At 38.4% G+C, this 26,906-nt stretch overlaps 1 protein-coding gene across 5 annotated transcripts in view; it reads left to right on the forward strand.

Annotated features, from left to right (window-relative positions):
- The window catches only part of TMEM245 (transmembrane protein 245), a 94,741-nt gene extending 70,569 nt beyond the window's left edge, over nt 1-24,172 (forward strand). For 3 of the 5 annotated variants that reach the window (XM_076330236.1, XM_076330232.1, XM_076330233.1), the window contains 4 exons: nt 13,081-13,181; nt 15,037-15,211; nt 18,036-18,230; nt 19,242-24,172. In XM_076330236.1, coding sequence (XP_076186351.1) covers nt 13,081-13,181; nt 15,037-15,211; nt 18,036-18,230; nt 19,242-19,287 — 517 coding nt within the window. In that variant the 3' untranslated portion in view covers nt 19,288-24,172. Of the gene's footprint in view, nt 1-13,080; nt 13,182-15,036; nt 15,212-15,392; nt 15,428-18,035; nt 18,231-19,241 lie in introns of those variants that run through there. The other 2 variants (XM_076330234.1, XM_076330235.1) reach the window with 2 other exon arrangements.
- Nucleotides 24,173-26,906: the final 2,734 nt, after the last annotated feature.

Genomic DNA, 26,906 nt, shown 5'->3' on the forward strand with positions numbered 1-26,906 from the left:
TGAATTCTTGCATGCAACGTATGTTCTTTAGTAGCAGGAGTATCTCTTGCAGAAATCTCTTTTGTCACAGGAATGCATTTAACAGGACCTTACTGAAATTTTATAAGCTCTACTTACAGTGTACGTTACAAGATGGGAATAGAATTGAAAATGATTCTGTCTTAATGAAATAATTTCCTAGTCTAAAACTGGGAATAACAGATACTTTTTTTTTTTTAATTACATGGAGGAAAGGAAAGCTTCAGTTGAATTACTTGAAAACAAAGTAGAATGTAGTCTATAAATCTAGAAGAGATGCTGCAATGTTTCAGTACGTTTGCAGAACCAAACTGACAGTAAGTGTAACCTGATTATCCTAGTGGGATAGATAGTAGTATTTATCAGCTGATTGGTTCAGTAGCAATAACCACATGACTCGCTCATACCACTATTTTAGTCGTAAATATTCTCCTATATGCAAAAAAAAAAGGATTTGCCTTTACCTGTATTTCCTTTTCCTTTTATATCGAAAATACTTGTTCTTATTAAACACAGCTGTCTGTATATTGCTTTATGTACACAAAGAAAAACAGACATTCAAAGAATTTCAGAAAATAATTGATTTGATCATGCTTAATCTTTACTCTTTTTCCAAATTTACGTAAAACTATGAAAACATGTTCATTATTGTACACACATAATTTGTGTCAAGCATGTCACAAAATCTGTAGGAATTTTACAGTTTACTACCCCTAATTCACAAGATTACCTAAGTGCATAATCTGATGCTGAAACAACAGTTCTGTTCTCTACGCCGTGCAGACTGGTATAGTGTATTTTCAAACACAGTGACAGGTTACTGAGGGCTTCCTTGTTTTATATCAGGCAGTGCCAATATTCTGCCATTTGCTTCTTTCATATTCCAGATGGCACATTCTGTATGTTCTAACAGCAATTTCTTGTAGTGCATTTTTGTAGTTTGTAGTTCTGTGACTGTCCAGTTTGTTTAAGACTGAAGGTATCTGTAAACACGTAGAGGGTATGGGTTATTGTGTGTGTGCATGTTTAAACACATAAGCAGATTTGCACACAATCTTTAAGAATAATGTAACCACATTGCATCTTAGATACTAGTCCTTTAATTACCTATTGCACTTATGCAATTATGCATATACGCTACTTTTTTAAACAGGTATTTGTATGTCAGAACTTACAGTCTTTATTTGAATGAAAGTTTAGTTGGTATGTGACATTCACTGTTTTTACTGATACAGTCTCACTTGCATCTGGAATTCAGCTCAGCCAGTTAGTTTTTCTCTTTGCTTCTAAGGCAGGCCTAGTAGCTGACTGGGAGGGATGGAAAGACAAGGGTTGCTGAAAGAATTATTAAACGTATAGGAGGAGATCTGCTATCAGGCATTTCTAAGAATAAAGGGATACTATGAGAATTATTTTTACTATTACTATTATTTAATTATAACATATTGCAGGATTCTGTGCTTGCATATCTAATAATTCTTTAGTATGTATTTAAGGTTGCAGTATATACTGTTATAACCTTGGTTAGATTTCTGTTATTTAAAATACAGATTAATTGTAATGTAAGAAGACAGCATGAAGGCTGATATAAAACTTCAGGATTTCCTGACATTTCAAAGATTTAACATCATAGCTTTAGCTTTTTGCTTTTTTGTCATATTAGGTTGAATTATAAAGTCAATCCATTATTTATTCTCTCCACCAGCATAACCAATCAAAATACCCTCTTCTCTATGCTTGTGATTCATAATTTTAAAATAGTAAAAATCTGAACAGACTGGGAGTTTCTTAATATGACTGCAACGGATTTTGAGCTTTGAGTCCAGCTAGCTGTTGCTCTCATTCATGAACTTTTCAAGCTAAAATGGGGATCTAAAAGAATTACATCCTTACAAGTGGTGTGGAGAATAATAAATGTTCAATGTACAGTGCCAGTGCATGCTAACACCTCAGAAAGGCTTGAGTAAGGCTAAAGGGAAGACTGACTGCATAGCTGAACAGCAAAGTAACACAGGCCACAGGAAATGAGAAACTATCCTTTAAAAAGCTGAAGTTTTAGCTAAATGAAGAAAACAGAAGGATCATAAACTTCAGCAGATAGAAATAGGCCTAAGGTGTGTGGGGGGAGAGTTTGATTCAGTTGCTCAAAGCTCCACAAAATGCTATTAAACTGAAATACCATTTTTCATATGCAGCAAGAGCAAGAAGCACTCAAGGGGGCTGAGGGTTGACAAGGAGTACTTCAGTAACAACAAGGCTGCTGCAGGTTGTTGCAGGGGGGAGGTAAATTGATGCATGTTGTTCACTGCTGTGAAAGTAAGTGGAGGGAGTCGCATTGTAAAACCCTTCTTACAGGTGGGCTCCAGCAGAACCTCTCAGAAATTACAGTGACTGTAGAAGAGGTTGTAGAAAAAACAGACAAAATGAGCAATAGCAAATTGCTGAGAGTGGATGATATTAACTCACCAAAGAAAACTCAAAGGCAAGACTAAAGAAAAAATAAAAAATGTTCCAGGGAACCCAGGAAGTACAGACATGTAAGTTGGACATCAGTACTGTGCAGCTTAGTAGGAACTAAAGTTAAGGACATACCAGCACCTGGTGAATATGATTTAGTTGCAAAGAATCAATGGAGTTTTCACAAAGAGAAGTTCTGCCTTACTCTTCGTGGTTTTTTGAAGTGGTCAGCAAGCAAGGTCATTAATAAGTTGATCTGGATGCTATGTTCTACTGAAGTTTCATAAAGCCTTTTAAGCATCTCTTTCCAAAGACTTTAAAGGAAATTAAGTAGTGATGAAATAATAGAGAAGGTTTCTGCATGGATAAACAGTCAGTTAAAAAGATAAGAAACAGAGGGCAGGAGTAAATGATGGTGTTGAGGTAGAGACCGCTACTAGCCCATCTATTCATAATTGTCCTCGGAAAGAAGTAGAGAGGGACACCTTACTGATGCTGCAAAACTATTTGAGCTAGTAAGGATGAGGACCGATTATGGAATTGCAGCAGGATTGTAGACAAACTCACTTAGAAGACAGCAGTGCCTGGGGAATAAAATGACTGCTGAAATGTAGTGTAGATGAAAGTGATGCGTGCAGGTGAAAACCAGTCCTAACTTGACACATAAACTGATGGCTTCTGTGCTGACTGTTACTGCTTGGGAGCTATCTTTTGAGGTAGGCATGCTAGCTCAGTGCTTGGCAATACTTAAAGACATCTGCCAGGCATATCAAAACATTAAGATTTGTTACAACAGACATAGAAAGCAGAAACACAGAATATTACTCCCCTTGTATGAATCTATGGTTTGCCTATACCCTGAATTACTGTGTGCCATTCTGGTTCTTGCAGCTCGGAAAGCTAGGAGGGCAACAAGACTGACTAGAGGAATGAAGTTATGCATCGGTTTTTGTATGAGGAATGACTGAGCTGGTTAGGACTCTTCAGCCTGGAAAAAGGATGTTACACAACTGAGGTTTGCAAAATCAGAATCTGTGTGAAAAGGATGACTGGGGTTGGACTGCTCATGGTCTCTTCCAACATAAAATCTTGGGATCATCAAAAAGCAAGCAGGCAGTTTCAAAAAATAAGAAAGTTGGTTCATGTGACAGACAGTAGACATGGCGGAGGTCTTGCCAAAGGATGTTGGAACTGCAGCACCCTGCAGGATTGGACAGGACTATTAATTGATATACAGACAACAAAAAATGTTTTTACAAATATATTAATGACAAGAAGAGAGCCAAGGAGAATCTCCATCCTTTATCGGATGCGGGGGGGAACGTTGTCACCGAGGATAAGGAAAAGGCTGAGGTACTCAATGCCTTCTTTGCCTCAGTCTTTAACAGGCAGACCAGTTATTCTCAAGGTATTCAGCCCCCCAAGCTGGAAGACAGGGACGGCGAGCAGGATGAACCCCCCATAATCCAAGAGGAAGCAGTCAATGACCTGCTACGCCACCTGGACGCTCACAAGTCTATGGGGCCGGATGGGATCCACCCGAGAGTGCTGAGGGAGCTGGCGGAGGAGCTCGCCAAGCCACTCTCCATCATTTATCAGCAGTCCTGGTTAACGGGGGAGGTCCCGGACGACTGGAGGCTTGCCAGTGTGGCACCCATCTACAAGAAGGGCCGGAAGGAGGATCCGGGGAACTACAGGCCTGTCAGCCTGACCTCGGTGCCGGGGAAGATGATGGAGCGGTTCATCTTGAGGGCGCTCACAAGGCATGAGCGGGACAACCAGGGGATCAGGCCCAGCCAGCACGGGTTCATGAGAGGCAGGTCCTGCTTGACCAACCTGATCTCCTTCTATGACCAGGTGACCTGCCTAGTGGATGAGGGAAAGGCTGTGGATGTGGTCTGCCTGGACTTCCGTAAAGCCTTTGACACCATCTCCCACAGCATTCTCCTAGAGAAGCTGGCGGCTCACGGCTTAGACAGGTGGACTCTGCGCTGGGTCAAAAACTGGCTGGACGGCCGGGCCCAGAGAGTTGTGGTGAATGGAGTTAAATCCAGTTGGCAGCTGGTCATGAGCGGTGTTCCCCAGGGCTCAGTACTGGGGCTGGTCTTGTTCAATATCTTTATCAATGATCTGGATGAGGGGATTGAGTGCTCCCTCAGTAAGTTTGCAGGCAACACCAAGTTGGGCGGGAGTGTTGATCTGCTTGAGGGTAGGAAGGCTCTGCAGAGGGACCTGGACAGGCTGGATCGATGGGCCCAGACCAATTGTATGAGGTTCAACAACGCCAAGTGTCGGGTCCTGCACTTCGGCCACAACAACCCCATGCAATGCTACAGGCTTGGGGAAGAGTGGCTGGAAAGCTGCCTGTCGGAAAAGGACCTGGGGGTGCTGGCTGACAGCCGGCTGAACATGAGCCGGCAGTGTGCCCAGGTGGCCAAGAGGGCCAATGGCATCCTGGCCTGTATCAGAAATAGTGTGGCCAGCAGGAGTAGGGAAGTGATCGTGCCCCTGTACTTGGCACTGGTGAGGCCGCACCTCGAATACTGTGTTCAGTTTTGGGCCCCTCACTACAAGAAGGACGTTGAGGTGCTGGAGCGTGTCCAGAGAAGGACAATGAGGCTGGTGAGGGGTCTGGAGAACAAGTCTTCTGAGGAGCGGCTGAGGGAACTGGGGTTGTTTAGCCTGGAGAAAAGGAGGCTGAGGGGAGACCTCATTGCTCTCTACAACTACCTGAAAGGAGGTTGTAGCGAGGTGGGTGTCGGTCTCTTCTCCCAAGTAACTAGTGATAGGACGAGAGGAAATGGCCTCAAGTTGCCCCAGGGGAGGTTTAGATTGGACATGAGGAAAAATTCCTTTACTGAAGGAGTGGTCAAACATTGGAACAGGCTGCCCGGGGAAGTGGTTGAGTCCCCATCCCTGGAGGTATTTAAAAGACGAGTAGATGCGGCGCTTAGGGACATGGTTTAGTGGGCATGGTGGTGTTGGGTTGACGGTTGGACTCGATGATCTTAGAGGTCTTTTCCAACCTTAATGATTCTATGATTCTATTCTATATTAATTGAGGATGACTCAATAGACGGGCTGCATCAGGCTCATGATATCCCCTGAGGTGGAAATAGAGGCTGGAAAAATGTTCGGGGGATTGTTAAATATGTTTGTCCTATTTCTTTTGTTCCCTTAGCACCTGCTTCTGGCCTCTACTGGAGATGGGATGCTGGCTAGACAGACCTTTGGTCTGAACTAGTTTGGCTTTTTATATGTTATGTTCCAAGATCCATTTTAAGAATAGTTAGGTGTTGCACTTAGTAAGCATTGTGGTCTGCTCATGATAAAAAATCTGGAAGTGTTAGTTATTTCTGAATCAACTATTTCTAATGCTTTCAAATGTGATTCTCAGAAGAATAATTTTAAGTTTGTGGTATATGTGACTAAAACAGGACAAAATAGTCATTAAAAATAATTACAAATATTACAAATATGAAAGTATTGCGAAGAAATAATCAGATATAGAATTTCTTACAGGTTGGACTACATTAATTGTTCTTTTTCAGAGAATGTAGACATTTCTGTGTTAGAGAGGAAAGTCTGTTTGCTGCTGTGTCCTTCAGACTAGTTGCCACTGTTCAAAAGCCTGAAGTTTTGATACAGTCACTGGAGCCCTGTCCTGCCTTGAGAGGTGTAATATTTGCATCAGTTACACCATCTCAAGGACCTATGCTTTGTTCAAGACTGTATCACTTTACCTGACTAGTGTCATTACTCCATCTGTTGGAGCTGTTACCTCTCTTTGTTCAGTTGTATCATTCCTAAGGAGAAATTAATTTCAACAGCAAAAATCTTGTCATGGAGTTGTCTCTGAAAATCATTTGCATATCTACATTGCTCCTGAGATGATCTCACTCTATCAAGAAACACAGCCATTTCTGCTTTATTCATAGCTGGAATATATCTTAGTGCTCTTTGCTTATTTTCATGTGTAATTTGAAACTGTGTCCTGGTTTCGGCTGGGATAGAGTTAATTTTCTCCCTAGTAGCTGGTACAGTGCTGTGCTTTGGATTTAGGATGAGAATAATGTTGGTAACACACCGATGTTTTAGCTGTTGCTAAGCAGTGCTTACACTAGTCAAGGACTTTTCAGCTTCTCATGCCCTGCCAGCAAGAAGCTGGGAGGGGGCACAGCCAGGACAGCTGACCCAAACTGGCCCAAGGGACATTCCATACCATGTGATGTCATGCTCAGTATACGAACTTGGGGGGAGTTGGCCGGGGGGGGGGGGGGGGGGGGGGGGGCGTGTGAGTGCTGCTCAGGAACTGGCTGGGCATCGGTCATGCGGGTGGTGAGCAATTGCATTGTGCATCACTTGTTTTGTATATTCTATTATTATTATTATTATCCCTTCCTTTTCTGTCCTATTAAACTGTCTTTATCTCAACCCACGAATTTCACTTTTTTTTTTCCCCCGATTCTCTCCCTCATCCCAGTGGGTGGGGGGAGTGAGCGAATGGCTGTGTGGTGTTTCGCTGCCTGCTGGGTAAACCACAACAAACTGAGAAATAATGAGGACCTTTTCCTTTAAGGGTACTGTTCTTTTAGGAATGAGAGTCAAAGAACAGCTTAAGAGTTTTTTTGCAAAAAGACTTCTTTGAGTCATTTCATTCTTAAGTGTTTTCCCGGTGATCACTTGAAATTCAGGGGATCATTGTAGAAGAAGAATGCTTCAGTCCTTTTTAAGATAATAGCTGTCCTTTGATTGTCACTGGTCGCTTGTCTTTTGCAATGGATCTTGGTGGTGTCTGAAGGAAGAAAATGAGTTATTTGGTTTTGAAGTTATGGTGACAGCGGCTGTTAGTTTCAGCTGGGGTAAGACAGCACTATTGTGCAAAGAAGAGTTCCTGCCCTCCAGCCGTGAGTGTGCTGGCTTCTTCGCTGGTGGGAACGCAGCTATTTATGCCACTGCTCTATGAGTTGGATGGGGAGTAGAGAGCTGAGCTAGTTAGTTAAAACTAACCCAGCAAAAAATACTTATTAGCTGAATTCATTGTAAAAACTGTCGTGGCACATAAAAGAGACTGTGCTGGCAGGTAGACAGGGGAAGGGTGGTCTGCAGCAGAAATGAATGCTTGAGAACAGGGGAATGGGAGGGCTCTTTTCTTGTGGCAGTGCTGAGTTAACCTGATTTGAAATAAATTGTGAAACTGTGTTGTGAAGTTTGGAATGCGTTGCATTTGCTTTTATACCTTGAACCCTCTACTTTTAAGATGTAAAGGTTGTATTCTCAAAAGAAATCGAGTAGCTGGAGTTTCTTAAAGCATTGTTTTGAATTAGTCAGCTCTGTATACAGGAAGATTTTGCAACAAAGATACAGTACGATCCTTGTAATGTCTACTTAGAGAATGTGGGAAAATACCGAACATCAGTGGTTTTAAAGAAGATGATGAAAGAGTGAAATTGTCTTTTTCTAATAGTATTTTTGGCTTAGGGTGTTGCTGTTATCGAACTTGCATTTTAATTGGATTGTAAACTACTGTATGGCTTGTGAAGTGTTTTGTAAGGTATTTAGAGAAATGCTAAATCTTGCAAACGTTTCCAAAGACAAATGTCACTTTTGTCTAGTTTTTACTCTTATGCCCATTCAGCGGCTAGGGTCAATATGCCTTCGTTATAAATTTAGTATAGTAACCAGTAAATCTCTCTTCTGGACTTAACTGTATGCTTACTCTAATCCTACTGGAAACTCCAATTCTCATCATTTCAGCCCATATGCTCTTCTTTCCTCCAGTGCTCTGGGAACAGAGAGATCTAGAAAATCAAATAACTCTGAGGTCAAAAAATGAATGCTCTGAGTTGAAGCTCGAGGCGTGTTCTGCATCCCAGGAGTCTTCACTTTTCTGCCTCTTTCCTTTGAACTGGGGTTGTTGCAACGTTAGGTTGAAATTTTTGAAATTTCACTGTGTCACTAATGGTGCACAGACCTTGCCCGCAGGCTCTGTGAAGTGAACCTGGATTCAGGTGGACAAACATTTAATGTAAACTTCAGTAGAAGCAAAGGGGAAGCTGTAGACTTTTTATGGCAAATCAATAAAAGAGAAAAAAAAAATCCACTAAACCCCACAAAACCCATAAAATGAAAAGGTGGCACTTTCCCTTGTGAAATCCACAAGCAAATTCCCTAGCTTTGCAGTGAAGTAGAAAGAACTTTAACAAAAAAATATTTAGGCCAGCTATGCAGAAACATTTGACAATTTGACAGAAGTGTCTTCATTTTTAATCTGACTGATGTGAAGTATGACCCATGTCCTCTGATTTTTTTTTATTTTTTTTTTTTTAATTTTACATGCTTGTCAAAGCTCAGTCAATGGAATATGTATGTCTAAGTATGCCTTACACCAACTTGCCATGAAGTGCTCATAAATTACACATTTGCAGATGACAGCTCTTGCAGGTAAAGTGGTTCATCCAGATACAGTGACAGTGAGACATGAGCAGCAAATGGATTTTCTGATTTCTGAAATATACAATTACTCTTGTATATAAAAGGAAGCTGTATGTATGCCAATAACATATTAAGAGATTGAATTAATTTACTTTCATAATTTCACCAGGAAGGTCTGCATTTTACAGATGGTAATAAATTCATTCAGCGTTCGCACTAGCATACCACATCATCTTTAAGATCTGGTATCACAGATGCAGAGTAGCTGAAGCATACTGTTAATGAAGATTCTGGTTAGTGTTTTCAGCATTATTTTTTTAGCTTCCTTAACCATGAAGTCAAATGGATATGAATTTCTAGAGACTTTAAGATATGATTCTTAGTTTTTCTGACAAAAGTAACAAACATGAGTCTTCAGAAACTTAAAGTTCTCCTGGGCCACACTCGCGACAAAGTAGGATCCCCTGTGCTTTTTTCTGACTAGTTGAGGCAGACACAGAGAAAGGTGAAGGAGAGGAGGAGAATGACATTAGGTATAGCCTCCTCTCGCTTCCTGCTTGACCACTGGCACCTCACGGCTTCTCAGCACTGTGTGATGCCTTCGCCTTTCAGCTTATTAGTCGTGCGTGCTAGATGCAAGGAGCTAGAGAGATGCTGTACTGTTCTACAGTCTTTTAGAGGTATATGCTGTTTTGCTCTTGAGATAAATTAGGTATCAACTTGCAGAATGACATCAGACCAGGACATACCTGTTGGTCCACGATTAGCTTTTCTGTTATTCTACTAGTGCATCTGTAATGAGTAATGGACTTAACAGTGTAAAATTTGTTTATAAGCTGCATGATTACATCAGCAAAAGACATGGCAGAACTTGAATTTAAATTTGAATAAAATTAATCTGAGGATAAAAATTATGCTTGTCTGAACTGTGAAAACTGCATAAATTAGAATGGCAGTTTTGGATGCTTTCTTATGAATGAGAAACGGTTTTGCAGTTACTCCCTAACTTAATTAAATTCACAGCTATTAATTATGGCTGTTAGAATAATTTTTCTAGTTTGTTGTCTTTCTTTTGGTTACCATAAGAAGATTGTCTTCCCTTCTTTTGTAGTCTCTCTGGGAAAATCTAAAATGATTGCTTCTTTAAAAAGTAAGTCTTTCCTGTAGTTGTAGATGGATATTTTAACTTCAGGTGAAGTTGATACTTCAGATACTTGCCTGAAGCCAGAGGCCTGTCTTGCCTCCTGTATACTTAAATGTAGTTTTGGGGCATACTTACAGAAGTTGTTAAGACCTTGTTAATTTTACTACAGTACAGAAAACATCTTTATGGGAAAAATAAGGACATACTTCAAGGACAGTTTTAAAATATTTTTGACAACTGAGATGTATTTGTGCCACAGTTCCTGTTTGATTGACAGGAAAAAGATTTACTCGAAGATTTAATTCTAGCATGTTGAAATCTGGGTTCTCATAGATGCTGTTAAATATTTAGATTTAATGCTTCCTTCTAACAAATTGTTCTGGATATGTTGGGGTGTTTTTCGTTTTGGTTTTGTTTTGGAAGGACCTGGCAAATTGCATTAAAAAAAAGTTGAAAACTTTGTGTCACCAATGAAGAGTCTCAGAAATTGTGAGATACCTTCTTTATAGTGCAAAGGGATTTCTATGGGACAGGTCTAAGATTTAAGAGACCAATAAGGCTGAGGAAGCTGGCTTGACAAAAGCGTAAGGGTTTAGTTGGAAAAAATGTATCTTTAGTGCAACCAGGAGAAGTGATGGGGTTGTTTTGTTACACCCTCGTGATCATTGCAGTACAGACAGCACTTCATCTCTCCAGCTGCCTGGAGACTTCCATTGCCAAAGACCCTGTTGTAGTTGTTCATGTTCTAAATTCTTAAAATCCAACCACAGATAACTTCCACGTATGGATTAAAGTGGTATTTAGCCCTCTGTTTTTGTAAGGTATCCTTAAATAAAATGTTGATAGATTGATTATTTCCCCCCCTTTTTATATGATGTTTATACTTAATGGTTGACAGAATCTGTTTCAATTAGTAAACAGGTTCTTGTTACAAAAATATTATGCTCCTTTCATATCCTCGGAAAGAGCAGACATGAATTAAATGTCACAGAAAATTAAGAATTTTGAGTAACTGAAGTATGAAAACATCTTGAGTTTTTAATGCAAACTAACATTTAGCATTCTTACCGTGGCTTTTGTTTTTGGGGTCTTCTCTCCTCCTTGCCAATTTTTTTTTATGCCAGAAGCTTACTTTTCTTACAACTAAACCACAGGTGAGTATTTCACTCTTCAAAATCTGTAGACTTTATATATTTTGGTCTGTGATTTCCCATTTTAAGGGAAACATTTAGAAGTTCATCTAAACTGCAGAGTATTCAGGCTCTTTTCACTGAGGCCACCACATATTTGTAAATATTCCTTCTCCTTCTTCACGCACCACATATTTGTCTTGTCAAAGGTTGGATTTGTTATTTCAGGTCATTCTTTAATGCTTGCTTTTTTCCATATTTTCCCTTGCCCTCTTTTTGGGGGGAAAATGGCTGACAACAGCTGTTCCTGGTTAATCTGTTAAGAGAATCTCACATTTTGGATAACAGTGTTGATGTGTGAGGTTTATGCACGCATAACTTCCAGTGGGTAAATTTTAAATACGATAATTTTGGTTCAGCAGTCATTAGGGAATCTATGCGTGCCTTTAGGTGGGAAAGGAGGGCAAAAGTATGCAAACTGCCCACAGAAATAATAATGAAGATAGTGCCCAAAGAAGCAAAAACTGGGAGTCTTGGAATTCTTGCTGGTAGTTCAGAAGAGAAGACTCTACCTAGTAGTTTAATAGCAGAGAAGGTTTCTTTTCTAGAAGGCTTTATCGACTCGACAGAGGAAAGAAACTGTGCTCTTAGAGGCTTTAGTTCTAGAAAGGGATGTTTTCTGTGCAGACTGTGTTCCTCTTCAAAGTGCAATGAAAACCTTTCCGCTAATCATCTGGCTGCATGATTTCTGTTGCATGTCTTCCTGTCCTCTGTGCCCTCCTGCCAGAGTTCCCAAAACTGCAAAGACACAAGCAGTGTAACTAAAAGCACGAAATGTAAAATGGGAAGTTAACATCAGCAAACTTTGCATTGATCTTTGCTAAGAGGGGGGGTGTGCCACCACTTCTGCAATGATGTAACTGTTAGGACTGTTCTGAGCAGAGGAACTCAGGGATAGTTTGGTTACTTAGATCCAAGCTAAAATAGTGGTTTTGGGAACCGTGCCTTTCTCAAAGAAGGGTGAAAAACTGGCATAATGCAGTGGTGAGATATACCAGTTTTAGAGTATAATTTTTGTGACTGTAGTCCTAAGGCACAGGTTTTCAGTTCAGTTGTAGGATACTCCACATGTGTAAGAGCGCTAGCCCTGTAAAAATGATACAGCACCTAGCTGCCTGTTTGCTGTCTCATGAAGCTGTGGTCACACTTAAGAGAGGAGAACTTTGTTTTGTGGCCAGCATGTTGGATGTAGATTCAGCAGGATTGAATTAGATTACCAGACTTTCTATTTGGTTTTTAGTAACGTAACCTAGTAAGCAACCTAAAAGCTAGGAATATAAAGATATTGAGGCTAAAATCCAGTAATGAATATGAGGTGCTCATTTATTTTCATCCGGAAAGGCATGTAAGTATGTAGGAACATAAGAATTTAAGCAGTCTATTTCACTTCACAGAGCAGTGGTTTTAATCCAGTGAGAATGAGCAGGTATGGAAATGTAAGCAGATAAAGAAAATGAATGAACAGGTAGAAGTGGAAAAGGGCAAAGAAAAAGTAGTTCATACAGAGAATGGTACTGCTTCTCATAGATAAAAGGTTATTTTTGATAGAGAACGTGGTCTGATGCTTGAGCAGTTTCTTTCAAGGAGTTTATCCCTGGAACCCATTGCACAGTAAAGAACAGTCTGGGGTTTTTGTGTCCAAATACCTTAAATGACAGATGTGATAGATGCTTATTCTTTTCATAGGGAATAAACGCATAAAGGGTTCAGTGTTATGTTTTGAGTTGTGTTATTGGTGGCACTAATGGCTTTGCAGTTTTTCAAAGCAGCTTGTGTATATAGTTCCCAGAATCCTATTGCCAATAAAATTTAATACAGTTTCTTTGATTGTTTTAGAGGTGTATTTGATGCTTCCCTCAAAATGGCTGGGTTCTATGGACTCTACACTTGGCTAACTCACACTATATTTGGGATTAACATAGTCTTCATACCATCTGGTAAGAATCTGAACAATTATAATCTATTTATAGATAATATTACATAATTATTTATTGTACAAGATCAGTAGGATTAAATGTTGCTGATAAGATAAGTCTTGAAGTTATTTTTAGAGAACATTAAATCAGAAGCTGGCAACTATCAGAATTTAGAGTTGCATAGGCAACCTTAATATGGTTGATCTGTGCAAACGTCTTAAGACGGTTTCTAATAACAGGATTGGTTACTTTTTTATCATAACACCTGAGTCTATTGATGAACTCAGTATATGGTATGAACTTAATGAGTAGCTATTCAGAATTTTTTTCTTTATTCCCTGTTTAATATGTAACCTCATTTTTATTTCCTGTTTATTGTTCAAACCCCACTATAAAAATACTGTGACAAGTTTAATACTTTTGTGTTATGCATTGTGGTTCCAAAGAACTTCTTAGCATTGATTGATTCTTCCAAGTTTAAATTTAAACTACCGTAGATCTAATTATTCTATGAAGACTGTACAGCTTTTCATAGCTCTTATTTTCAAAATCTTTAGTTCCAACTGTGAATGTATGTAGCACTGCTGAAAACTTATTCCAGGGGTGTTTCAGGATGGCCATGGGTAGGGTGGAGAGAAGTCCCTGAATGCTATCTTACCTCTGAGCCTTGCCTTTTTCTGTTGTCACAACACATCCCCTGCCAGCTATTTTACTTCTCCTGTCTGTTTCTTTTGCTGGATGTAATTCTTTCTTCTTTCTATTCAGTCCAACTCTTTCCAGGTTTTAACTTCATTCTGCCTGCCTTAGATTTTGTTTCTTCCATAGTTGACAGGTGCTGATTTTTTCAAGATGTTTAAATGCAGGAAGATGCAGTATCATGAAAATGCACGATAGAGGCGTGCTTCTTATTCTCAGTACTGTTGCCTGACTGTATTACCAGCCTCTGGTTTTCTGTTACTCTCTAATCTTAGCTTTGGAAGTGGCTGAACAGTTTTCACTGAAAAATTTTGTCCCCTGTTCCTCTTTTGCCTCTCTTCCCCTAAAAATAATAATAGTAATTTCAAAAATGTTGTACCTTCATGTACGAGGGAACAAAAGGGGAAGCTATAAAGCAACAAAACCCAATATGATAGGAAATGGCTGTATTATAAAGTGCAACTACCTTAATGTCATTGGTTGTCGTTAGACCTACTTAGAAGATAATTGTTCTTTTTCTTTCAGCTACATGCAAAATCTTAAAAGTTATTGCTTTCTGGTTAATGGGACCAAAAAAGAGGAAAAAATCTTAATTATTTTTTGTATTATGTTCATTCCTGTTGCATTAAATTAGAATGACAGCAGTACTGCATCAGTTTAGATTACAGTGGGTATTTGTACTATCAGAAGGGTGTACGCCTGTGTGTACACATCTGCATACAGAAATACATAAGTCATGGATTTTATATTTGCCTGGTTTCTCACAGCACTACCTACATTATTATGGTTGACTGCAGGAGATCCGGTAAGTTACAGTGAGACTTCTGCTTGTGTACTTTCTTGCACACAGCTGCTAATTTGTAGTTATGTAAAAGTTTGAAATGTGCATGATTGGTATAACTTCAAATTTTTCTGACTTGGTGCTGCTTTTGGAAGTAAAACCTTATGACTGACAGTTGGTGAAGCTTTTCTGTATGGGGAATAGCGTAATTTTCTTTTTTCCTAAACCACAGCTATAAAACACCAGGAGCCTTATGTGGCACTTCTTCAGTGTCTTATTTACAACAGTTTATAGAAATGGGACTACCGGTGTGGCAAAAGTGTCAGAATTTAACTGTAAATATATTTGTGAAATACGTTTCTCTGGTCTTTTTCTCACCTCTGCTTCTGTGTGCTCTAGCATTAGCAGCAATCCTTGGAGCAGTGCCGTTTCTGGGGACATACTGGGCAGCCATCCCTGCAGTCCTAGATTTATGGCTTGTGCAAGGACAGGGATGCAAAGCCGTTTTGCTCTTGGTTTTTCACCTCTTGCCAACCTATTTTGTAGATACAGCAATTTATTCAGATATATCAGGGTAAGTACATTGAAGACTTTTTAAAGTTAGTACTGTAAAAATGCTTAATGATCATCAACGCCTTTAATTAAACTTACTTTTTTGAAGCATGCAGAACAGTATCTTCAAGCATAGGAATAGGTGTAGAGATACCACCTCATCGTAAGAAGTCTTACTGACCTAAGTGCCTTTACTTTGCCAGGCTTCTTTTCTGTGAACTTTGTCACTTCAGAGGTCTTGAACTCGTTCTCAAAGTCAGCAAAATCAACTCTTTCAGTTGGTAAAGTAATTCTAAGAATACCTTTGCTATTTGTCTAATCGTTGACTAAAGACATGTAGCGTTTTCCTTTACATCGCCTAACGCCAGATGACGCTGCAGAGCAAACAAGAAATCCATGAGCTAGTTAGGGACCTGAAAAAAAAACTTTCATTTTTCAGAATGGTTTGTGAGAATTTTGAGGATTTTTTTTGAAGCCAGCCTTTGTGCTGTGTCACCATACCCCAGTGTAAAAATCTATTGATTATGGATAGATCTTTAAATGTGTTGAGACAGATGAAACTGGACATAGGCTCCTACTGAGACAGTAGCCAATGCGTTTTCCTGTTGTGGGAGGTAGGCACAAATTCATTGAAAAATCTTGCTAGGTGTTTGGCTGCCTCTATTGACTTGAAATGTCTCCTGGTTTCAGCTTTGAGTTTGTACACAGAGAAAACTCCAAACTATGGAGACAAAGTCGACGTCTGCAGTTGTATCTGGAGTGCAACTGAAATGTCCACTGACATTTTCTGCTGCTCAAATATCTAGTGAATCCCTTTATGCAATTCAGATTAGAAGATAAAGCAGCGCTGTTTAACAGAGCTGGAAAAAATGTGGACTGCCAAGTTTCATATGTGCAAGACGTTCACAACCATGTACAAGATAGATATAAAATGGTACTCCTCTAGTCACTGCTTCAGTCTTGATCGTCAGAAACAATCCTAGTAAACTGTTTGAATTGAGAACTTCATGGTCCAGACTTAGTTACATGCTGGTACTAGTCCCTCATTTGTGCTGATTTTTTTTTTTTTATTATTTTGGTGGAGGTAATGTAGAACAAGAACATTAAGTGTTCTGTGTTAAGTTCGAAATTAATATTTTTGTTCACCAAATATAATTACACTGAACAGAGAGAACCGAATAATAATATGCACAATATTAATAATAATTTTCATAGACTGCGGCACTAGTTATTTTGCATGGATTAAAGCTAACAGGTGAAGTATAATCAAATTATGATTTTTTTTTTTTTTCCCCCAACAATAAATCGTGGATAAGTTTAAGGCTAGTAGCTATTTAACCAGCCAATAATTCTTATACTTATTAGAATACGTTTTTTGACTGTAGGGGATGCAGACTGTGTTTACTGTCCAGAAAATATATGTGGCAGGAATAGATTTTCTGACAGTGGAGCAAAATTGCATTCTTCCCATTAAATAGAACAGTAAGCATCATGCTGTCTTGCAGATTAGATTAAATCTATTTGAAATAGCTATAATTAGGTTATGCAGGGTTTTCTAAATGCATTAAATTTATACTGTAGTCCTATTTCATCAGGTGACCTGTTGTTTAATTTAGCAAACTAGCCAGAAGAAGATTCAAACTGATGCAAATGCTGGAAAAAAATTATTTGAAGTTTTTAAAGGTTTAGAAATGAATCATGTGTGTACTGTTGGAGAAACATAAAACTTCAAGGTCAAGTCTGTCCCCTCCAAAAAACAATCTGGCCCTACCAGTAGGTTAAATTTGATCTAGGTAAGACGTGACTGAGGTGTGTATGATGTAATAGGTCATGTTTCATGGTCTTATTCTGCACACAGTTGTGATGAAGGCAAAGACTGTGAATATGGGAGTTGGGTACAAGTCAGGACCATGCTAGAAACCGGGCAAAAACTGCCGGAGCTCTAAACTGACTAGCTGGTACTTTCACTCCATTACACTCAGAATTTAGAGCAACTTCCTGAAAATCGGGTGCTAAGTTTCAACTGTAGCTTTTCTTATATAATTCCATATTACCATCATTATTTTAGCTATAAAGATTAAGCACAATGAGCAGGTTTTGTGTAAATGCTGTTGACAGGATTCATGTTGTGCATCTGAACTGAAACATGGAAAAGAAAAATGGCATGGCTTACTTGCTGCCATAATAGCTCTTACCAAAAGCTCCGTTGGCCCCAACTTTCCAGTAAATATTAATTTCTTAAAAATCTGGGTTTGTTTTTCATCTGAAAACATTAAAAGCTAATGATAACAAACACTCAGTCTGAGAGGTTGTTTTGTAACAAAATGAGAAGATACGACTGTTTATTTAAAGAATATATGCTAACTATTCTTTGAAAGATGCAATGCAAGTTGCTATCATCGTGTAAATTAATGTCTTTGCTCAGGGCCGCTCATAGTACCTGTTGCTAGTTGTCTTAATATTTAACAATTCTTGACCATAAAGCTTGAACGTTCTTTGTAATCAATCATCTTTCTATTTTCAAAATGGAAATGTTTTTGCCATTGACTCCTTCAGACATTCTTCAGCAGATGTCTATAAAGTAGCTACTCCATTGTGGGTATTACCAGCGTTACGTGCTACAAAACATTGTTTGATCTGTTGTGCAAATATAGCACAGAATACAGCTTGGAATATTTGCGCAGTCATTCAAACAGCAGTTTATAGTGTAAATATGGCTGTCTATAGCTAGCTTTGTCATTTCCTAAGCTTAATAAAACTTTATGATTAATTCACATTTCATAATTGGTAGTATTGTTGTATGGTGTTCTTAATTTAATTTTATTCTCCTTGTGCCGTAATTCCAGAGGTGGTCATCCTTACCTGACAGGTCTTGCGGTAGCTGGTGGAGCATATTACCTGGGACTGGAAGGAGCCATCATAGGACCAATTCTACTTTGTATACTTGTGGTTGCTTCCAACATATATAGTGCCATGTTGGTGAGTCCAACAAATTCAGTGCCCACTCCATCACAAGCAGCATGGCCATTACAGATTTACCGGTAAGTTATAAATGTCTTATACGTATGCGTTATGTTTTTACATGGATCAGTGTATATACGCATAGGTATAGAGAATGTGTGCATGAGTCATATATGAGTGTGCATACACACCTACATGCGTATTGAAGTACTTGGAGAGGATTCAGCTATCCTATATTCTACAAATAAAAATTATGGTAAAGTCAAATAGTCACTGGAACTTGTAAACTTGAAATGTTTGTTTAATGTCTCTCAGCTTCTTATAGAAGGCTCTTTTAGAAAATTCACTGATAATACCTTTGTATCCTATAATTTATATGTTGCCGTTGTGCTAGGAGATGATTGAACGTCCTTTTTTCTGTGTAAAACTGTTATTCATGGATGTCTAATAGTCAGTGTTGATTGTCCTTAATAAAAGACCTGCCTGCAAATACTGCATTTTTATGTTACTGTACAATACTGTGAAATACAAATAAGCATACTTGAATTTAAAAAATGAGATAACGTTATATGCCATTATTCCATTAAAAGTATGATCTTGATTAATCTCTTTATTGAAGTTACCAAATGTGGAATATAGAAATGTATCTTTACACTGTGCAGTTAGGAATGGGATGAATAAACTCCTAATTGAATGCTTAATTAGAGTTGGAAATCATATTGTGAAGTTACTAATGACAGTAGCCATTTTAATGTCTCTACTGTCTTGTTCAATTACATAGGTTAGCTCATTATACATATATCTTAAAGAGGATTCTGTGCTTGTCAGAAATAATCCTTTGCTTCATTCACATGAATAATGTTGTCATCTTTCATATGGGTACTTAGGAGAAAAACCACTAATTGGACCTGTCTGTAGTCTCCGACTTGTAGAAGTTATGTTCCAAGACTTCCTGTTTACGCCGTAGACAGAGCTTCCCACAGTACACGCAAAAATTTGCGTGTGTGATTCCTGTTTCATTTGTAGGAGACTAGCTATTTGTACTTGCTCAACGGATAGGAGTCTTACTTCTTTTTTTCCCCGCCCCCCAGGTCATCTAGAGAGAGTCCTGAGGAGATGAAAACGGCTGCAGAGTGATGAAGGTGCCTGTGCCGCACCTATTCAACATGAGAGAATCGCTGTCTTCTGTCTTGAGTTCACAACAGCCATGGCCGTCTGTCCTTTTCCAGCTGTGCCAAGGGGCAGTTCACAGGGAAGCATAGCTTGGGTTTTAGGAGAAACCACTTCTCAAACATCTGCTGGCCTTGCGTTATTGTGCACTTTGCCTCTTCAAGAGAGAATGTCTACTTCCCACGGCTTTGCATACTAACACACAATTCAACTGCCTTGTTGAAGACCTTGAAGACCTTCTGTCTTCCTAAAAAGAATGGTTAAGAGGACAGGTATATCCACTGGAGTCATTATCTGCTGAAATGACTAACTTGGCTTTTATTTATTGGGTTATTTGTGTTATTAAATTGTAGTAGCTTTAAAGAAAGCTAATTCCAAAATATTTATTCTCAGTTAATCTGGTGGCAAAAAAGGTGTAAACCACTCAACTCTTAAACGAAAGTAGAATATAATTATTTGCTGCTCCTTGAAGTATTTCTTAGAGGCTTTGACCATCATCTGTAACTTATAATAACACCTAAATACTATCTTCTTACACACACTGAAATTGAATGTTGTTGGAGACTGGTATTTCTAATATCTTCCTGAAATTAGTAGACATGCAAATTGTTAAATGTGGGTTTTCCTCATATTGAAATAGGAGGAGTTGTCTAAATAGTTTAAATCTTGCCCTCATTTGCAGTGAAATCTGATAGTATTTTGCTGCTTACTCACCATCCCAGTGGAGTCATCTTGTCAACTAAATTTAATCAAAGGCCTTAAGTGTTTTCAGGCAGAGGTAATGTACGATTGTCAACGTCTACTTCCGGTAATAGGAAGAAGCTGAATGGGGATTGTTTAATGTTGGTTTTCAAATGCTGTGGCTGAGTTCAGTTAAACTTAAATTTGTTTGAAAAGTTACTTCCAAAGAGGAAGGAGAGAGAGCATGGATTTTGTTTTAGTTTAGTTTGGTGGTTTTCCCCTGTAAGCCTCTGGCCAAATATCTTAAGAAGATATATCTTAATATATAAGATAGATTTTAATAATAAACAAAGTTCTTAAATTCCTGAAATGGTGTGTTGCCTAGGTCACAGCATCAAACTACTCTAGGGTTTTTCTTCCATACGTAATTTTGCTTAAATTGCAGTTTTGGTGACAATTAAGGCCTTTTGTACTGATTGTTGAAATATTTTGACACAATGGATCTTTATAAATGGATCCTTTTTATAAATAGGAAGTGGGGGTTTTGGTAGAAATTTCGTACTTGAACAGCTTTTCCACAAATACAGTGAGGCCCTAGGTACAAAGTAGCAGATGCACATGCTTAACCAAAGAACTACCTTCCAGTTTCTAGTAATTTCCCTTGAATTTATTTCGGAGTTTGATTGATAGTGAGTTAGACAAAATACAGGCATGCCTTGCATTTATTGTTGACGGTAATGCAACTGTTGGAACAAAAACCTGTTCTTATCTAGGGATAAGGATATCTAAGATTTGTGTACAAACAGCTCTCGGTAACTCAGATGTTTGTTTTACTCAAGTTGCAGAAGTGCTGACAGATTTGGAAGGCTCCTATTTTCATGATACTGCATGTATTTTTACATTGTTTCTAAAACTACATTGCCATAGGAAGTGATTGGAAGGTACTCTGATACTTACTAAGCAAGAAAGTCCTGGTACAGGTTTGCAATAAACAGGCTGCCTATTAAGACACAAATAGCGTACTCCTCAGATTCTCAAAAGTAGCCACTGCAATTTTACTGATGAAATTTTATGCTTAAATGGGGGGTTTCAAGCACGCTGTTTTTGCACTTGCAAACCTGCAGGTATGTGTTTGGAGGACAGACTCAGGCTTGATTTAGCAGTTTGACTCGAGTTCATTGAAAGACAGAAACATCCCATGTAGTATTTTAAATTCTGAAGGACCTACACATCAGTTCCAACTAACTGAATAGGAAGGATGTATTGCTTGAGTTAAGTAACTGTCCTGTATTTTAATTTCCTTGGTTTTGTGGATCACATAAAAGCTTTAATGAAATACGTTTTTATAATTTTTGCTGGCTAGGGTGGAGGATGACAACCTGAGACTGTCCCTAAGTATTCCCCCAACATTCTAACCAGCTTGAATGAGACCACTGTGATACTTGGGAAACTTCTTTATTATATTACTTTTTTAGTTCAGAATTTTGCACTGATATTGTGTTCTCATTATAGCTTCTTGTAGACAGCATTTAAAGAAGATTACTGGCAAGAAATACGCATCTTTAATGTATTTCTAGTTTTCCATTGCTCCTCTTTACTCACTGGTCAAGACATTTCTATTGTCCACGTTTGCTATCCCAGTTATTTCTGAGACAATCTTTCAGGTTCCTATGGTACTCAACATAGTCATTTTAAAGAGTCATTATAAAGCATTCTTTTGTTTGTTTTTAAGTTTTCCTCTTCTCCCTCCCCTTCACCCGACCTCCTTAGATCAAAGAAGGGTCTCTGCCGTGAAGATTAAAATAGTCTTTCAGACACAGTTATCTTCAACAGTGGCAAATCAGTAAAATCAGCTGAGAAGATATGTTGCTATTTTGAAATGTTCCTTTGCCAACGTGAAGAGAAATCATTTTGTACAGAGAATTCATATCTGATGTGGTTTTGTTAGTTGGTCCTGCTTTTAAATGAGGCTTCATATTGATGCTTCCCGTTTCAAATTCAGCTAAGGTTTGCCATGAAGAACCATCCGTAGTACAGTCATTCTCAGTAACTGTAGCTTAGGGAGCTCATGCTATGTGCTATGCCTGATTGAGGAACCAATTGTATGGTTTAGTGGTGGTACAGTAACAGTATACTGCCAAAAAGAAAAGGAAAAAAAGAAACAAACCCTCCAATAATAGCTTCTTAGAATGTGACATGCTCACTGAATTTTGCCATGTTTAAAAAAGAAAAAACAGAAAATCCCAAAACACCACCTTATGAAAAACATACCTTGATTATTTACGGTTTGTCTTTAGTGTCTAATTACCAGTAGAAATAGAAAAACTTGTCCTTGCATATTTAACAATCCATATTCTTTTTTGAAAAGACTCAGCCTCTTCAAGAACAGTTTCATTTAGATCAATCTCACGTTAATGTGAAAATAATCAAACTGGTCATTTTGACTTCTGCTCATTGTAACGTACCAGTTCCTGGTTATATTGCCTCATCTGCAAAAGCAAGCAGCAGCTCCGTGGGATAAGCTTTTAGATGGCTTGTGGGTCTCAAAAAAAAGAAAAAAAAAAAAAAAAAAGGAAAAAAAAAAAAAGGGGGGGAGGAGGAGGAACTCCTCACACACCCTTTTCTGTAGTGGCATTAAACTACAGTTTTCTTAGGAGAGACCATCTTTTTCATAATGCTTATAGGCAAGAAGTTAATGGTCTTTAGCTTTACTGTAAACAGTCATTCCAGGAGCAGGTATTTACTTGTATTTAGTACATTTAGTATTCAGTTTGAACAAAAACAGTTTAGAATTCAGAAGGGAATGCTTGTAGTAAACAAAGACAATGTGGTCTCATGGTACTGTAAAATACAATTGTGCTGGTTTTTACATTCTCTTCTAGCAAATCAGGCTTGTTGCAAATAAGCGTAGTGCCAAAGGGCTAGTGGTAACTGTTTTTTGCACAAAGTTAGCCCTTCTTCCCCTTCCTGTACCTTAGCTGAACGTTACCGTGCTGTAGCAGAGCTAGCAGAAGTGACTGTGTGCCAGTTTACAGCCCAGCATGTTAACTTCAGGTCACTGTAAATACTGGCTTAATTGAATACATGAAGCAACAAACTGCAATGGGCGAGAATCTGGCACATTTTGCCAGCCTTACTACAATATGTGACTTTCAGCACAGATGCACTGTGACCAGTTGGGAGCAGTAATGACTTATTTTGAAAGACTGCCTTTTTTTTTTTTTTTTTTTAAAGTTTAACATTATAGTCATATATACGATATACATTTTTCAGAAATTAAGTTGATACCCGTGTATCTAATAATGGAGACAGCAGTCGGATATTTCCATGCGCAATGGTATGTATTTGCAGCTCATCTAGGGTACATTTAGGCTTGTCTGATTTCAAGGACTGTGTGGCTTCTCTTGAAGACTTTGGGGAGGAAGGTATACTTATGTGTATTTTATCAGTGATTATTGGATTAGGAAATCCATAATCTGTTTAATTGAATAAAATAAGAAAAAAGCATTGTGTAGGGAAAATTAGACTCTGTCTCCAGTATTACACATTGTGGGTATCGGTGTAACTTCTGAAATAGGTGTATGGTTGCAATGTTAAACATTGTTTTTCAGAAAGCCTGAAAATACAAAACTGGATAAAATTGTTCCCCGGTAAAAGCAGCAGCAGAACTGCTATGCTGCTGATCCCTAGTACTGGTGACAGAACACTGCAAAGAGTGCTGCCTCTCCTATGGACCTGATATACTGAGGATGGGAAAATACCATTATTCTACTGAGACTCTATGGCTTTGCATCAGTGGTAGAAGATGCTCCCACAGTTGCCTTTACTCAAACCTTGTGTTCATATTATATTGGCTTAAGTTTGCCACTGGAGATAGTGCCACCTTTATGGATACTACCTCTGGAAACAGCTACAACTTCCTTCAGAAGGTGCTGAAAGCTGTTGAGATTGGAGTTAGTATTCATTATATTTAATAATGGAGGTAGCATTCTTCTAGAGATGCCGTTGTTTGCCTTGAAGTTTGCAATTTTACAAGAGAAAATTGGTTTCCCAATTAAATAATCTTCACTGAGTGACAGCTGGCATCTCTTAAATCCATGGATGCATCATCTTTATAAACTCTATCTTGGCTTGTATTTCAAAGGGTTGTTTATTATTATTATTATTATTATTATTATTATTATTATTATTATTTATTTCTTACGCTTTTTGGTGAAGAATACGTTGGCAATTCCCTTCTTATTTCTATTTCTACAAAACTAGAATTGCCTAAAACTCTTAACAGTTAACGTTAAGGAGGCTTGATCTTTAACCTGATACTGTTTATCTGTCACTTTTAGGAAAATACCTTAATGCTTTATGGTAAAATTCTCCAAAATTGCTTTCAAGTGATAAAATTGGAAATTTAAAAAAAATTGCAATGTGGAAAATGAACTTGGTATTTTGAAACCAGAAACAATGCCAGAAGTGACGAGCATATTCAGGGATTCTGCACTGGGTTTGTAAGTGTATATACCGATATGCAGCATTATATAAATATGAGCAGTGTATGTCCTATTCAGATTTCAACTGAAATTTTTTCCTATCTTTTTTTTTTTTAAAGATATCTGAGAACAAAATTGTGCCTGTATTTAGTGAAAACAAGCAACATTTTGTAGAATTAATGTTTACTTGATAAACGTCGGGGAAGAACCAAGGAAATACTGGTAGGGTGACTAGAACTGTTTTGCTGTAGTCAATATAAAGTCGGGAAAAGCTGTTCTTCCATCTAGTAATCCATTGCTAAGAGATTACTGTTCCTGGAAGTATTTGCACACAATCCACTAAAGAGCTGCCAAAATTAATAGGTCATGAAATACGTCTTCAGTTCCCCCGTCTCTTAACTTCTTCCACACCTCACCTTGTTTTGAAGCTGGTTTAGTACATGAGAGTATTGCTTCATCCTCTTTTGGGATCGATTCCAGGACCTGAAGGGCATGCTTTGAATGTCCATACTGAAATAATATGTCCAATTTGGGAAGGAATTGCTAATTGGCAAGTAAATGCATCCTTGATGTGCTCTGCATATGGATGGACTTGGACAAACATAATTCATGTTGCACTGAATTAAAGATTATTCTTTGAATATAGCACTATGTAGCGATACCGAAGCTAGGTTTGAGTTAGAAGCAGGGCATATTTGCTTGCAGCAGGATGCATTTGCAAGCTAATAAGGCAGAGTGAGTGCTCTGGCATCCGTGTATATAGCTGAATAATTTTCAGCATGATGGTTTTAAAGCAAAAACGTTGATTTCTTTTTTCCTAGCCTCACTTTTTTCCACTTGACTATTGTATACAATGATCCAATGAGGACCTAAAGTCAAAGTAACTATTCACAGTGTCAGTGTAGATTAAATGTAAGAGGCATCACAAAGCTAAAAAGTAGCCACAGAACAAAAGTTCATTAAGCTTAAGAACTGACATCCAGGCCATAAGGTTGGAAAAACAGAATCCAAATTTTTTGCCTCCTTTCTGCCAGTCTCAGCCCAAAACTGAAGCTTTTTCAAGAAGTATCAGTAAAAAATAATTTTGCGTTGTTTATAACCTACTGGCTGTGTAGGTCAATGTTTTCAGTTTCCAGTGTCATCACTGGTATATTCTGTGAGCATACAATTTGTTCAGATTGTTACCTTTAAAAACAAATTTTCTATGCTTCAGTGATGGTTGGAAACCAACTTTTTATACTAACAGTTAGGTGTTTACCTATATATGTATATAAAAATAATGTTAACTAGTGTTTGATGTTTTGGTCGGAAGACTAGGGAAGTTTGTTTTTTCCCTTTGGTAACTTTTACCAAACCAAATCCAAAGAAACTGTTGACATCGGGCCCTAAGACTGGCTAGACCCTACTCAAACCTAACAGCAGATCTTTTGCATTACAGAGCGCGGGTTGTTCTAAAGCGTGCATTCCTACCCAGAACCTGTGGGGATTTGGAGCAATAACTTCTATTGTCTGTTGATACAAATTTTGTCTGTAAATGTACATGTGACACATTTTCAGAATGGAACTATGTTCAAAACTAATGTTACCATAGTTGGTTTTGGTACTGTACCCGGTTTTGCATGTATAATATTGAAAATATAACCCCTGTGTCCCTCTGTGGCAGAACAGAATGTGTGAGTGAAGATTGAGAAGTACTCATGTAGACTGCAGAGGTATTTAAACTAAGTAATTTTGATTGTATGCACCAGCCCTCTTCCCAATAGAAAAGTTTTTTGTAGCAGGTTTAAGAAGCTTTTAACTTAATATTGTATTCACACTGCAGTCCTTTGTAAGCACAGAATGGTTAATATATTTTGAAATAAAATGCTGTTAAAGTAAAGAAAACTGAGTTTGATTTGAATGATGAGATCTTTGGAATGAGCCACAAAGACGGCAGTTAATCTGGTGAAGTAACAGGTTTGCTGGAGACGAAGTACAAATACGGCAGTGGATCTGCAGTCCCTGAGCATAACTTCATTTCACTGAGAGAAGCCGCACTTTTCTTTTTTTTCTTCACATTTTCCGCGGGGTAAGGAAGGACATGTGCCTCAACAGTAACCAAGGTTCAGCTGACGTCTGGCAACTTGCTACACTGCCTGCAGTAACACAACCACGCGTCCAGACCCTACAAAAGCTTACGTTCAGCAGCTGTAGGTAATTCAAGTTACTTCCATTATGGCTTACTCTCTGGAATGGAAATGGTTGTTTAGTGTCTAAGCATAATTTTAGATCACTCTCATAGAATCATAGAATAGTTTGGGTTGGAAGGGACCTCTAAAGGTCACCTAGTCCAACCCCCCTGCCGTGGGCAGGGACATCTTCAACTAGATCAGGTTGCTCAGAGCCCCGTCCAACCTGACCTTGAATGTCTCCAGGGATGGG

The sequence above is a fragment of the Aptenodytes patagonicus genome, chromosome 2 (assembly GCF_965638725.1).
Source record: "Aptenodytes patagonicus chromosome 2, bAptPat1.pri.cur, whole genome shotgun sequence".
In the NCBI taxonomy this organism is placed as follows: domain Eukaryota; kingdom Metazoa; phylum Chordata; class Aves; order Sphenisciformes; family Spheniscidae; genus Aptenodytes; species Aptenodytes patagonicus.